Source organism: Phascolarctos cinereus, unplaced genomic scaffold (genome assembly GCF_003287225.1).
Source record: "Phascolarctos cinereus isolate Bilbo 61053 unplaced genomic scaffold, phaCin_HiC Scaffold_4;HRSCAF=312, whole genome shotgun sequence".
In the NCBI taxonomy this organism is placed as follows: Eukaryota; Metazoa; Chordata; class Mammalia; order Diprotodontia; family Phascolarctidae; genus Phascolarctos; species Phascolarctos cinereus.
The window spans coordinates 672,654,497-672,667,290 of NW_027555847.1; the positions used below are offsets into that span (position 1 = coordinate 672,654,497).

Here is a 12,794-nt window from a genome sequence, read left to right on the forward strand (position 1 = left end):
GTGATCTATGATCTTAATCATGGATTCCTTTAAGCCAATGTGACCTCTGGCCTTTATCCCATGACCTCTGACCTTGTAGCCTTGTAGCCCCATGGTTGGTGGTCTCTCAGGAGACCCAGCTGCAAGCCCTCCACCAGCTTCTTCCTCGTTCCTTCTGCGTCTGTGATTTTCCCTTACCCTTGACCTCAGCCAGCGGCCAGTAACCCCCAGCCCTTTCCTAGGATGGCCTCTTCAGTGGATGTGCTGGTGTCCATCTGTGTGCTCTTTGCCATGTCCTTCGTCCCAGCCAGCTTCGTGCTCTTCCTCATCGAAGACAGAGTCAGCCGAGCCAAGCACTTGCAGCTCCTAGGGGGCCTGCCTCCAACCCTGTACTGGCTGGGCAATTTTGCATGGGACATGGTAAGAGGGGGCTAGGGTAGGGCTGAGGACATAGCCATGGGTCAAGGGATTAGTAGCCGTGGTTTCTGCTCCAGGCACTATTGTTGTCCTGACACGTGAGGCTTCTGCTCCGGGTGTCAGATGGTCTTTACACTTTTACAGATTCTGACATCCTGTGTCCAGCCCTGACATTCTATGTTCTAAGGTTCCTCTTAGCTCTGATATTCTTCTGTGTTCTAAGCCCCTGTCAGCTGTACCATTGTTTATTCTTTGTTCTAAGGTGTTCCATGCTACCACCAGCCCTCCCCTCTCCACTCCTCCCCATCAGATGTCCTATGTTCTAAGGCCCCTCAGTTCGGATAGTCTGTATTCTAAAGTCCCTCTAAGTTCTAACATTCATGTTCTAAGGTTCCTCCCAGTCCTGACATTCCATGTTCTAAGTAAGGTTCCTCCCAGTTCTGACATACTAAGATTCTTCTGGGAAAACTCAGGCCCTCCCTCAGAGAGCAGAGATTCCCACTGCGGAGACACAGCTCACGTAGGAAAAAGAGACCCATGAGACAGGACAGATTCAAGTTCTGAATCACTTGTGCTCGCTGTTGTAAACGCCGAGAGCAGGAAGATATGGGGGTGAGAGGACCTCGAGCAGGCTGATTTCAGGTCTTTCCCCGCCCATCCCAGGAACCCCTTCAGGCATCGGTCTCAGAATGTCAGAGTGGGGAGGGCTCTTAGAACATAGAGTGTCAGACCTGGATAGGCCCCACCCTCTCATTTTACTGGGGTCCAGAGAAGACACTTGCCCAAGGGCACATAAGGCAGTGCCCGCTTTCCCTGGTGGGTCCAGAATTCTTGGAATTTGGGGAGACCTGCTGCACCTAGCTGTGGGGTGGTGACGGGAGTGGGGGAAGTGGCGGGTAGTGACAGGGCCGCCTCCTGCCCCCACAGTGTAACTACCTGGTGCCAGCAGCACTAGTGGTGCTCATTTTCCTGGGTTTCCAGCAGCGGGCGTACGTGGCCCCGCCGAATCTGCCTGCCCTCCTCCTGCTGCTGCTGCTGTATGGGTGAGGCCCCTACCTAATGCCCTCTGCCAGCTCCGCAGATGCCCACGGCCTCAGAGAGTTCCTAGTTCTTCCTTCAGGGCCCATGTCTGTCGCACCACTGATCCCCACTGATTGCGCCCATTCCTCTTTGGCTCCAGGCCACCATAATGCCCAAGCCTCCAAAGTACCAGTCTGTCCTGTGATGCCTGTCTTCTCCCACAGGCCCTGTGCCTTCCATGATCCCCATGCATCCTTTCTCCTTCCTCTCCAGCTGGTCCATCACTCCCCTCATGTACCCAGCCTCCTTCCTGTTCTCTGTGCCCAGCACAGCCTACGTGGTCCTGACCTGCCTCAACCTCTTCATTGGCATCAACAGCAGTGTGGCCACTTTTGTACTGGAGCTCTTTTCCAACCAGGTTTGGGTGGTCTGGTGGTTGGCACTATAGTAGATGGGTGGTTAAATCTCTAGATTAGGTTCCTGGGGGAAGGGGGGAATTGTATTAAGGGTCCCCTGACCTGCCTCTTTGCCCCAAACAGAAACTGAAGGATGTGAGTTGGATTCTGAAGAGAGTTTTCCTCATTTTCCCGCATTTCTGCCTAGGCCGAGGGCTCATTGACATGGTTCGGAACCAAGCTATGGCTGATGCCTTCCTGCGCCTAGGTGAGTGTCCCTCAACTAGCTGAGATGAAGCTTATGTTCTGTGTCCTGAGGGCCTTCCCAACTTGGACATTCTGTGTTCTAAGGGCCCTCCCAGCTCTGACATTCTGTGTTCTAATGACCTTCCCAGCTCTGACATACTGGGTTCTAGGGGCCCTCCCAGCTCTGACATCCTGGGTTCTAGGGGCCCTCCCAGCTCTGACATCCTGGGTTCTTAGGGCCCTCCCAGCTCTGACATTCTGTTTCCTAAGGACTGCCAGCTTGTATACATGGCTCTTTTGGGTTGGCTGTTAGGTGTGGGAGAGGCAGCATCTGGGTGCAAGAACAGCCCAAACTCTGGCCTGACGTAGCCTCCCTCACAGCAGAAGGGGCGGGACTCAGAGGTGTAAGATCAGAAAGAAGGAGTCAACACCCAGTGCTCTGTTCATTTTATGATTCAGGTGTACTAGGCTCTGATCTCTGAAAAAGGGCTGATCCCTGTGGGGTCACCTGGAAGCATAAAACAGAAAGCAGTAGGTGAAGAACATTCCATCTGGTCCGGCCCCCCTCCCGTCACAAAGGAGGAAGCTGATGCCCAGAAAAGGGGAGTGATTTGTCTCAGGCCCCAAAGAGAGTTAACCCCAGAGCTGGCACTAGCAGCTGGGTCCCCTGAGCCAGTCCCGGGCTCTTTCTGCCGCCCCAGACTGCCATTCAAGGAGGACGTCACAAGGCTAGGAGACTTTGCTCAGCCTGAGAAACAACATTGGGCAGTGGAAAGGCTAGGCTTGAAGCCAGGAGACGTGCCTTCTTGTCCTAGCTCATCCACTTAATAACCGTGTGTAACTGAATAAATCTCCTCACCTCCAACCCTCAGTTTCTTCACTTGTAAAATGGAGATAATAATTTTTGCGGTTTTTTTATGGGAGTGTTGTGTAGGAAGTCCTTGGCAACCTCTAGAAAGAGGACTCCCTTTGGAGTCAGAAGGCCCTGGTGTGAACAGTCCTGCTGTGCTGGGCCTTGTACAGACTTCATCTAGGGTACCACATTCAGTTTTGGGCCCTTCAGTCTAAGGATGCTGATAAGCTGGACAGGGTCCAGAGGGGGCCAGCCAGGACAGCGAAGGGCCCTGAGTCCAAACAGGAGGCTTGGTTAGCGCGGAGAAGACTCAGACTGGGGTGAGGAAGGGGAAGGTGGAGACGTTCCAGCCTCTGAAGGGTCTTGGGCTGAAAGGGGGCTGGGGCTTTTCTGTTTGGCCCCAAAAGGAAGGATCGGGGTCAGTAGGTAGGAGTTAGAGTAGTTTAGGCTCAATGCCAGGAAACTCTTCCAGCAGAGGGTGGCCGGTAGTTTCCCCTCCCTGGAGGTCTTCGGGCGGAGGCAAGATAACCAAACCCGCCAGCAAGTCGAGTCAAAAGCATTTTGTAAGCACTTAACTCTTGTGCCAGGCATTGTGCTGAGTGCTTGGGATGTAAGGGTAGACACAGGAAAACGGGCAGCTAGGTAGCGCCATAGTGCACAGGGCGCTGGGCCTGGAGTCAGGAAGACCTGAGGTCAAATGAGGCCTCAGACTCTTACTAGCTGTGTGACCCTGGGCAAGTCACTTAACCTTATTTGCCTCAGTTTCTCATCTGTCAAATGAGCCGGAGAAGGAAATGGCAGACCACTCCAGTATCCCTGCCAAGAAAACCCAAATGGGGTTGGACCCAACCGAATAACAAGACAAATAAAGAGTAAGAGGAAGTTGTCTTCCTGGCACTCTCTCTAGTTTGTCAGGTCCCTTTTTCAGGACAGGCTTGTTTTAATTTAACCTGAGATTTTAGTTTGGGTGCAGTGGGCAGTAGGGAGCTCTGGCAAGGGAAGCCTCAGTTGACAGCTTCAGAATCAGGATAAGAGAAGCCAGAGTCCCAGAGAGCCCGGCTCGCTTTCCTCTCCTCCTGGCTCACCTATCCCACTGCAGTGGCCAGCGTGCAGGCCCACAAGGCTCCTACCTAATGTGGGCTCCTTCTCCACAGGAGACGAGCAGTTCCAGTCCCCCTGAGCTGGGAGCTGGTCGGCAAGAACCTTTTTGCTATGGGGCTGCAGGGCCCTGTCTTCCTTCTCCTGACCCTCCTCCTGCAGCACCGAGCCCGTCTCCTACCTAGGTCAGCCCTGAGGAGGCTGGGGGTCAAGAACAAGGAGCAGTGATCTGGGGGGAACCTGGGGCTAGGAACCAGGGAGGTAGCAATAAGTGCTCTTGGGATTTGAGTGAGAAGAGGAGAGAGGGTGTGCTTAATGTGAATGTATAAGTGGAGCCTGTATCAGACTGCATCCCATCTTCGGCAGGGGAGAGAGGGAGGGGGAGAAAATTTAAAACTCAAAGTCTCATGGAAGTGAATATTGAAAACTAAAAATTGTTTTTAAAAAAAGGGAGAAAGGTTCCCAGGAACCTGGGGGTATAGGATTGGGGGGGGCTGCAAAATGAGAAATCTAGGGGATGGGGATGAGGTTGTGGTAAGTGCTTTCACACTTACTCTGTGTGTACCCCGATGGTCTCTGGGGCCTCAGCCCTGCTGAGAGAGGAGGACCAGGAAGAAGATGAGGACGTGGGCCAGGAACGGGAACGGGTTCGGCAGGGGGCCACCCAGGGAGACGTCCTGGTGCTGAAGGACCTGACCAAGGTGAGGGACAGGGGAGCCCCGGGGCAGGTGTCTGTTTGAATATCTGGGTATTCACGTGGGGCCATGGATCTGTCTGCAACATCTCTGTTCCTTCTCCCACACTTTGCCAGATATACCGGGGCCAGAAGAAGCCAGCTGTGGACCATGTGTGCATGGGGATCCCCCCGGGGGAGGTAAAGATAAGAGCTTAGAAGTACATTTGGCACAAGAGCCCCAACATGTAGGCCGTGCAAGTATTGATTATCCATGTTTTACAGAGGAGGGAACGGGGGATCAAAGTCATGTAACTAATAAATCCAATCCAACAAATATTTAGTAAGAACGAAGTGTTAACAAGTGCGGGAGTCAGGACGGGTCTGATGTGAAGGGTTCCACCTGAGCAGAGCGTAGAAAGCAGCTAAGGATTCTGCAGGGAGGAGGTGAGGAGAGGGGGCTCATCTCAGGGTATGAGAAGCTGCTGGTGCAAGCCTAAATGCCAGGCCCAGAGCACTGGACTGGAGCAGTGAATGTCCACTAGGACATAGGGCCATGGAGGCCTTGAATGCTAAGCCGGGATGCACTAGGGAGCGGCTCAAGGTTTTTGAGTAGGGAAGTGAGAGGGTCAGACCTTTACTTAATCAGTTTGACAACTGTGTGAGGGCTGGATTGGAGCGGGGAGAGATTAGCCAGGAGGCCAACCAGAGGCTCTTACAGTAGTCCAGGTGAGAGCTGATGAGGATCAAAGCTTCATGAGTGGAGGGGTGGGGTTACAGATGGGAGAGGTGTTGGGGAGAGGAGTCAGCAGGATTTGACAGCTAACTGACTGGATATGGGGATTCAGGGAGAGAGAAGAGTCAGGGGTGACTGGAAGGAAGACAAGACCTTCAGCTGAAATACTTTGGACTTATGGAGGAAGGGCGGGTTGAGGAGAAATAGAATGAGTTCCATTTTGGACATGTCAAGTTTGAGATGCCTATGGGGTGTCTAGATGTGTGTTTTCAGAGGGCAGGACTGGAGATTGAGTGTTAACAAACTGACTCTCCTCTCCTCTCCTCTTCTCTTCTCTCTCTCTCTCTCTCTCTCTCTCCTCTCTCTCTCTCCCTCTCTTTGTCTCTTCCTCCCTCCCTCCCTCCTTGTAGTGTTTTGGGCTCCTGGGGGTAAATGGGCAGGGAAGACTTCCGTATTCCGCATGGTGACGGGGGACACCCAGTGAGTGGGGGTGAGGCCATCCTTATGGGTTGCAGGTGAGTGAAGGGGGAGCCCTCATGGAGGGAGGCTGGAGAGTGGGAGAAGATAGGGACTTGGGGCAGGGGAGATTCCCCTCTGCCAAAGATCCTAGACTATTGCTAGAAGACAAAAAGGCCCAGCCCCACCATCCTTCTCTCTCCGTCCATCTGTGTCCCATTCTTTACCTTCATCCTCCCTCTCCATGCCTTTGTCCCCTACCCTCTCTTCCCATCCCTCTGCCGCCCCATCTCCTCGTACCCCACCCACCCCACAGCATCCAGAATGACCTGCAGGCAGCCCAGAGCCACATGGGCTATTGCCCCCAGTTTGACGCCATCACAGAGCTGTTGACTGGCCGAGAGCACCTGGAATTTTTCTCCGGCTCCGGGGGGTACCTGAGGGAGAGGTTGCCCAGGTAAGTCCCCCAGGGTACCCTGTTTCCATTAACTCTGAACCTGCAAAGAGCCCTCAACCTCATCCCTGCCTCTGCCACTATCCTACACAGAGGCCCAGCTGTTCACAAGCTCTGGTGTGTTGCAGTGTGGCTTATCCTGCAGTGCAAACTACAGAATAGAGCATGGGACTGGACAGCAAGAGACCAGGACTCCTGGTGGTGGAGACTTAATTCCACAGTTTCATTTAAGACTCACTTACAGAAACAGACACACACACACACACACACACACACACACACACACAGTTACTGCTCCTGGGGGATGGCCAGCATCCAGGATGCAGCATGGCATCATGGACAGAACCCTGGGCTTGGAATCAGGAGAACTGGGTTCAGATCCTGGTTCTGCCACTTGCTGTAGGACCTTGGGCAAGTCATTTCCCTTGTCCAAGCCTCAGTTTCACATGTACAAAGTGGAATTGCCCTGCTTACAGGGTGGGTGTCAGGATCCAGTAAGATAAATCTGTATAAAAATGCTTTGTAAATGTGAAAGTGCTATCCCCACTGTCCCAGGGGAACCCAAGTCCGTGGGGATTCTACATGCTCTGCAGGGATACAGGGTGGGAGTGGCCCATCCTCAGCCCAGTTTGAGGACTTGGTGCCCCGTTCCCAGGCCTCTGCCCCGAGGGAGAGCCTGCCTTAGGCCTGAGCCTTGCCGGATTGCTTCCTGAATCACCTTGGCCAAGCTAATACATTATTGGTGATCAACCAAGAAACAAGCATTTATTAAGCACCTATTATATACCAAGCATTGAGAATGCAAAATCAAAAGGGAAACACTTCCTGCTCTCAAAGAATCGATGCAGAGGAGACCCCAGCTCCCCACATGGCTCAATGCAAAATAGATAGAAGCTCATTGGGGAGAGAAGGCACAAGGGACTGGGTGGGAAGGGCGAGGGAAGGAAGACCAAGAAAGACTCTTAAAGAAGGTGGCATTTGGAGGCAGCTGGGTGGCACAGTGGATAGAGCACTAACCCTGAAGTCAGGGGGACCTGAGTTCAAATCTGGCCTCAGACCAAACACTTGACACTCACTAGCTGTGTGACCCTGGGCAAGTCACTTAACCCCAATTGCCTCACCCCCCCAAAAAAAAAGAAGGTGACATTTGAGCTGGGCCTTGAAGAAATCCAGGCTCGTAATAGGCTGAGGTGAAGAGGAGACCCATCCCGGGCTGGTCCTTGGACCACAGACCTGGCCCACACCTGAAGGTGTTCCCACTCTGTACCTCCACGAGGTATCAAACAAGGAGGCTGACGCAGGCTGGCTGGATACCTGGGTTGCTTTCATTAGTGGGGGCAACTCTGGGCCCTTGAAGGCTTTGCTGGTAGAGCCCACACCTGGTGCGTCCTGCTGAGCTGGGACAGTTTTCGGGACAGCCCCTGTTATAGATGCTGGTTCTGTTGTGGGGGAGGATTCGTCCCTCTAAGTGTGTACTGCTTGAGAGTTGACCCCCAGGTGAGGTTGTTTGGTTTTTTTCCTTCTCCATAACCACCTGTTACTGTCTCTGGGCCTTGATTTCCCCCATCTGTAAAATGTAATGGTATGGGGGAAGAATGTGAGGATTCACTACCAAAGGACCTGAGTTAAGATCCTCTTCCTGCCTACTAGCTACGTGGCCCTGGACAAGTCGCCTCAATCCCTGGGTCTCAGTGCTGGGTGGTGTTGGGCATTCTCTTCACCAGTCTGGAGTCATGTCTTGTACGTGGCCACACTCAGAGCACCCAGCCTTAGGTGAAAGCCTGGTTGCTCCTCTGGGGCTTGTAGCTGGGAGGCCGAGCTAGGACATGGCCCCTGCCTCAGGGAGCGTTCATCTGGATGGGGTCAGAGGACAAAGACATGTAGACAGGTTAAGGGGGAGGTAAGTGGAGGGGAGGGTGAAATGAGGGCAAAGGGGAGGCTGGAGAACTTGGAGTTGGATTAGATGATCTTTAAGGCTCCTTCTCTTCCGACCCTCACCTGATGGGCCTATAAAAGGTACTGTGATACGGTCTTGTACACAGTAGGTGCTTAATAAATGCCAGATTTTTGTTCTTAAAAGCTCCCATTTTTCCAGTGCTCTTTAGGAAGAGACAAAGAACACACAAGAATCGGTACCCCCATTTTAGAGACAGGGAAAGTCAGGCTTCTAGGAGGGAGGGACTTGCCCAAGGTCATACAGCTAGGAAAAGGCAGAGCCAGGATTTGAACCCAGATCTCCCGAGTCCAGATTCCAGGGCTCTTTCCATTGCATCATGCAAAGGGAGATGTGACATTGGTTTTGTCATAAGAGGAATTGCATTTATAGCCTCTCAAGCTGGCGGTGTTCTCCCTGACTCCCCCTGTGCCCCTCCTCGGCCTCCCCCGTGGTCTGGAGCCCACTTGGAGCCCCACAGCCTCGGGTGAGCTCCTCCTGGTCTCTCCCGTTGGCAGGTGGCCCAGTGGGTCCTGACCAAGCTGGGGCTGCTGCAGTATGCAGACCAGCCCTCGGGCGCTACAGTGGTGGAAACAAGAGGAAGCTGTCCACAGCCATCTCCCTGGTGGGAGGACCACCGGTCATCTTCCTGGTGAGGCGCTCAGAATCTTGGTTGGGGAGGGGGACAGAATCCTCAGGGTCACCCCCTCCTAACTCGCACGCCCCTTCTTTGTGGAGGGGGTCGTTGTGCCCTTTTGAGAAGTAGGGAAACTGAGGCATGGAGCCGGAGCAAACCCAGGAATTCCCAGCCTCTAGCCCTGAGCCTCACTGACCCACCACCTTCTTCTGAAGTGAGAGGGGAAGTTGTTTCCTGCTCTACCATAGTCATCAGTTCTAGGTGACCTTGAACAACTTTATTTCTTTTTCTGGGCCTCAGTTTCCCTATCTGTAAAGTGGAAGCATTGGATGAGGTGACAATACACTATAGTTGAAGGAGCCCTAGATTTGGGGTTCAGAGGACCTGGGTTTGAGTTCTGGCACCAGCAGTATGACCTTGGTTAAGTCACTTCCCCTGTAGGCCTTGGTATAGAACCAGATGTAAAATGAAGAGGTTGGGCTAGATTTCAAGTCATTTCAACTCAAAATCCAGAGATTCTGTGAGGCTATGGGAGTAAGGGAAGTAAGAGATGAAGGGTATTTGAATGAGCTTCTTCCCAACCCAACCTGAGGAGAGATCTTTGCCTGTGCGGAGAAGGAGATTGGGACAGGACCTCTCAGTGTGCAGGGCTTCAGGGCAGGAGTGGAGGCCTGGGCACCTCTCCAGTCTGGTCTGATTGTTTGGTACTCCCTTCTGGGCCTCTGCCCCCAAGGATGAGCCCACCACCGGAATGGACCCCCAGGCTCGCCGCTGCCTCTGGGACAGTGTCCTGGGTGTGATCAAGGAGGGACGCTCTGTGGTGCTTACCTCACACAGGTAGGAGAGAGAGAGAGAGAGAGAGGAGGGAAAGAGAGAGGGAGTATAAGATTGAAGGGAAGAAGCCACTAGGTGGAGATGAGAGCGTGGGGTGAAGGAAGGAACATTGTTGGGGGGGGGCCCTACAGGTGAGGGAATAGATTCTTGGGAAAGGAGACCTTGGTTGGGAGAGAGGACACTTTGGAAGGGGAGAGCCGGGGTTGGAGCGTCAGATTCTAGAGGAGAGGAGGCATGGGCTGGGGAAGGGGACAGATTTGGGGGTTAGGGAGCCCAGGGTAAATCACATCTATTAGATTCAGTGGAAGCTGGAGGAGAGGAGACCTGGGCTCAGGCCTCTGGCTGTTGACCTTTGGCCTGCCCCTGCCCCTCCCCTGTTCTACACCGTCCTGGCAGTATGGAAGAGTGTGAGGCTCTCTGTACCCGCTTGGCCATCATGGTGAATGGGCGTTTCCGGTGCCTGGGCAGTGCCCAGCATCTTAAGAACAGGTAACTGGTGGAAGGGGACGGGGGTGGGGCTCATCCCCCCCTGGGCTGCCCTGGATAATGTTTCTGAGGTTCAGAATCAGAATCACCAAGCTGAAAGGATCCTCAGGGGCTACCCATACCTGAACAGGGAGCTCATTACCTACCTCCCAAGGTAGCCCATTCCACTTTAAGACAGCCTTAATTCTTAGGCAGCTCTTCTTTGCCTTCCTCCCCATGACTCTTTCCCAACCCACCATTGCCTTCTGGGGCCACGCAGAGTGAGCCCGACTGTTCCGTGCTGCAACACTCCTTCAAGTGTTTGCTTCTCCAGCCGCGGAGCAGAGGAGAAGGCTAGGCATGGGCTCAGCCAGAGCGTGGTGCTTCCTACAGGTTTGGAGAGGGCTACACAGTGTCCCTGCGAGTGCCCACCTCACACCCAGAGCCCGCCCAGAATTTCATGGAGGCCTCTTTCCCCGGAGCCCTGCTCAAGGAACACCACGGCTGCCTGCTGCGATATCAGCTACCTACTGGGCACTGCCCACTGGCTCGCCTCTTCAGTGAACTAGCCACCCACAGCCCCCGCCTGGGCATCGAGGACTTCTCTGTAACCCAGACCACACTTGACCAGGTTTGAGATCAGGCTGGATGGGAGGGGCTCAGCTTTAGACTAAGGGTAGAGTCATTCTGGATCCCGCCTGTCATTCAGGGCCCTGGCTCATGGCCACCTCCTCCAAGAAACCTTCCCTGACTCCCTTCCCCCATCTCCAATCCCTCTGTGCACTGGCTCTCTTCTTGAATTAACGCCACCCTCCACATCCTGTTCCGCCAGGTGTTTCTCTATTTCGCAAAGGACCAAGGTGAGGAGGACAGCCCCGGGAAGCCGGCCTCTCCCTACCCTGGGTCCAGGTCCCGAATCCCCCACGGAGTCAGCTGCTTTTTGGACACCAGTGTGGCCGAAAGCTTGGTCTGACCCAACAGGTGGATGGACAGACAGATGGACCCTCCGGCCAGGAACCTGCCCCTGGGATGGGTGGAGGGAGCTTTGTGACGTCGATGTCCTGGGGCAGCTGCCACCACTTGTCCCCTGTCTCTGCCCTTACCAGCCCCCATGGGGCCCCCTCGTCCAGCCTAGCAGGAGGCTAGGCAGCTAGCAAAAGGGAAGGGCCCCCCAAAAAGGGAGGCTACTGCTGCTGCTCCCCATTATAGGAGCCCAGGGCTGCAGGGGACTCTCCTCTGCACTCCCCTTCCTCCCAAATAAAAGAAGAAAACCCAGAGATACCCTGCAGTGTTTCATGTGTGTGTGCACGGTAGGGCCTGACTGTGTATGTCTTCGTATATGTGTTCATACATTCCTATGTATTTGAGGGACCAGGGTGCGGTGAGGGGGGAGCCTGAAGATTTGCGATCTGAAGGCCCAGGTCCTAATCCTGGCTCAGAGACATGGCTGGTGTGACCTTGGACAAGTCCCAGAAGCAGCAGATCTCAGAGATGCATGGGAGCCCCGGGGGCTTCCTGTCAAATGGTCCTCAGACACAGCAGACCCCCAAAGCAGTCCTCTGGCCTCTGGTCAGAGACTGCCCACTGCTTCCTGATGCAGCCATTCCCTTGGAGGAAGTCCTGATGGAGGGGCAGATGTGCCTTTTGCAACTCCTGATGCCCCCTCCCCTGAAGTCCCTCTGGTTCTGCCCTCTGGGATCAAGCAGATCTTTCATGAGATAGCCCTTCAGGTACTGGAAGGCTATCCCATCCTCCCTCCCTCCCTTCAGGCTCAACATTCCCAGTCCCTTCAACTGCTCCTTCTCTGGCTATTCGGCATCCTGATGACCGACCCCCCTTTGGATTCTCTTGTTTATCAATGCACTTCCCAAACTGAAGCCCCCCAAATTGAACACAAGACACTAGATGTGCTCCCACCAGGTCAGACTCTTCCTTCCCCAGTCTGGGACATGATACCTCTGTTTTTGTTATCCCTAGCTCAAATTAGCTTTCCTAGCTGACGTGTCACATGCATTACGCTTGGGGTCCACTAAAACCCTCAGAAGATGCGTGCCTCTCTGCCTCAGTTTCCCTAAAAGTAAAATGAAGCACTTGAATGAAGCAGTCTCAGAAGTCCTTCTCATCTCTAAATCCTGTTATCATCTGCCTGGATAGTCACATTTGTGTAGCTTTATAAACACCTCTGTGTGTGTATCTGTATGTAGGTACATTATGTACAAAACAGTAATAATAACCACCCACATTTCCTTAATTCTTTGAGGCTTACAAAATGATTTCCTCCTAACAGACCCCTGACGTAGGCAATGCCAGGATTATTATTCCCATTTTACAGATGAGGAAACTGGTCCTGAAAAGTTAAGTGACTTAGCCAAGATTGCAGGACCAGTAACTTTCTGGGTTAGGATTTGAACCCAGGTCTCTGGACTCCAAATCCAGTGTTCTCTTCACCTTGCCACCTGCGTGTACAATTCTGGACACATGTTAAGAGTGTCTGTGCACACACCTGTATAAAGGACCCAACTCTTAGTCCTAAGGCTTTGATAATTCAGGTCCAGTTCCCAGGGGCCCAGGGACTTCAGCCTCAAAGCCTTCATTGTC

At 53.5% G+C, this 12,794-nt stretch overlaps 1 protein-coding gene across 1 annotated transcript in view; it reads left to right on the top strand.

Moving 5' to 3' along the window:
- LOC110223440 (phospholipid-transporting ATPase ABCA7-like) overlaps window positions 1-11,475 on the top strand; it is a 36,043-nt gene extending 24,568 nt beyond the window's left edge. Inside the window, 19 exon segments of the mRNA XM_078154087.1 lie at window positions 222-399; window positions 1,324-1,439; window positions 1,690-1,834; window positions 1,956-2,083; window positions 4,068-4,186; window positions 4,571-4,597; window positions 4,600-4,709; window positions 4,820-4,882; window positions 5,828-5,852; window positions 5,855-5,890; window positions 5,893-5,932; window positions 6,190-6,290; window positions 6,293-6,330; window positions 8,779-8,836; window positions 8,839-8,912; window positions 9,631-9,734; window positions 10,128-10,220; window positions 10,590-10,827; window positions 11,029-11,475. Coding sequence (XP_078010213.1) covers window positions 222-399; window positions 1,324-1,439; window positions 1,690-1,834; window positions 1,956-2,083; window positions 4,068-4,186; window positions 4,571-4,597; window positions 4,600-4,709; window positions 4,820-4,882; window positions 5,828-5,852; window positions 5,855-5,890; window positions 5,893-5,932; window positions 6,190-6,290; window positions 6,293-6,330; window positions 8,779-8,836; window positions 8,839-8,912; window positions 9,631-9,734; window positions 10,128-10,220; window positions 10,590-10,827; window positions 11,029-11,169 — 1,834 coding nt within the window. The 3' untranslated portion in view covers window positions 11,170-11,475.
- Window positions 11,476-12,794: the final 1,319 nt, after the last annotated feature.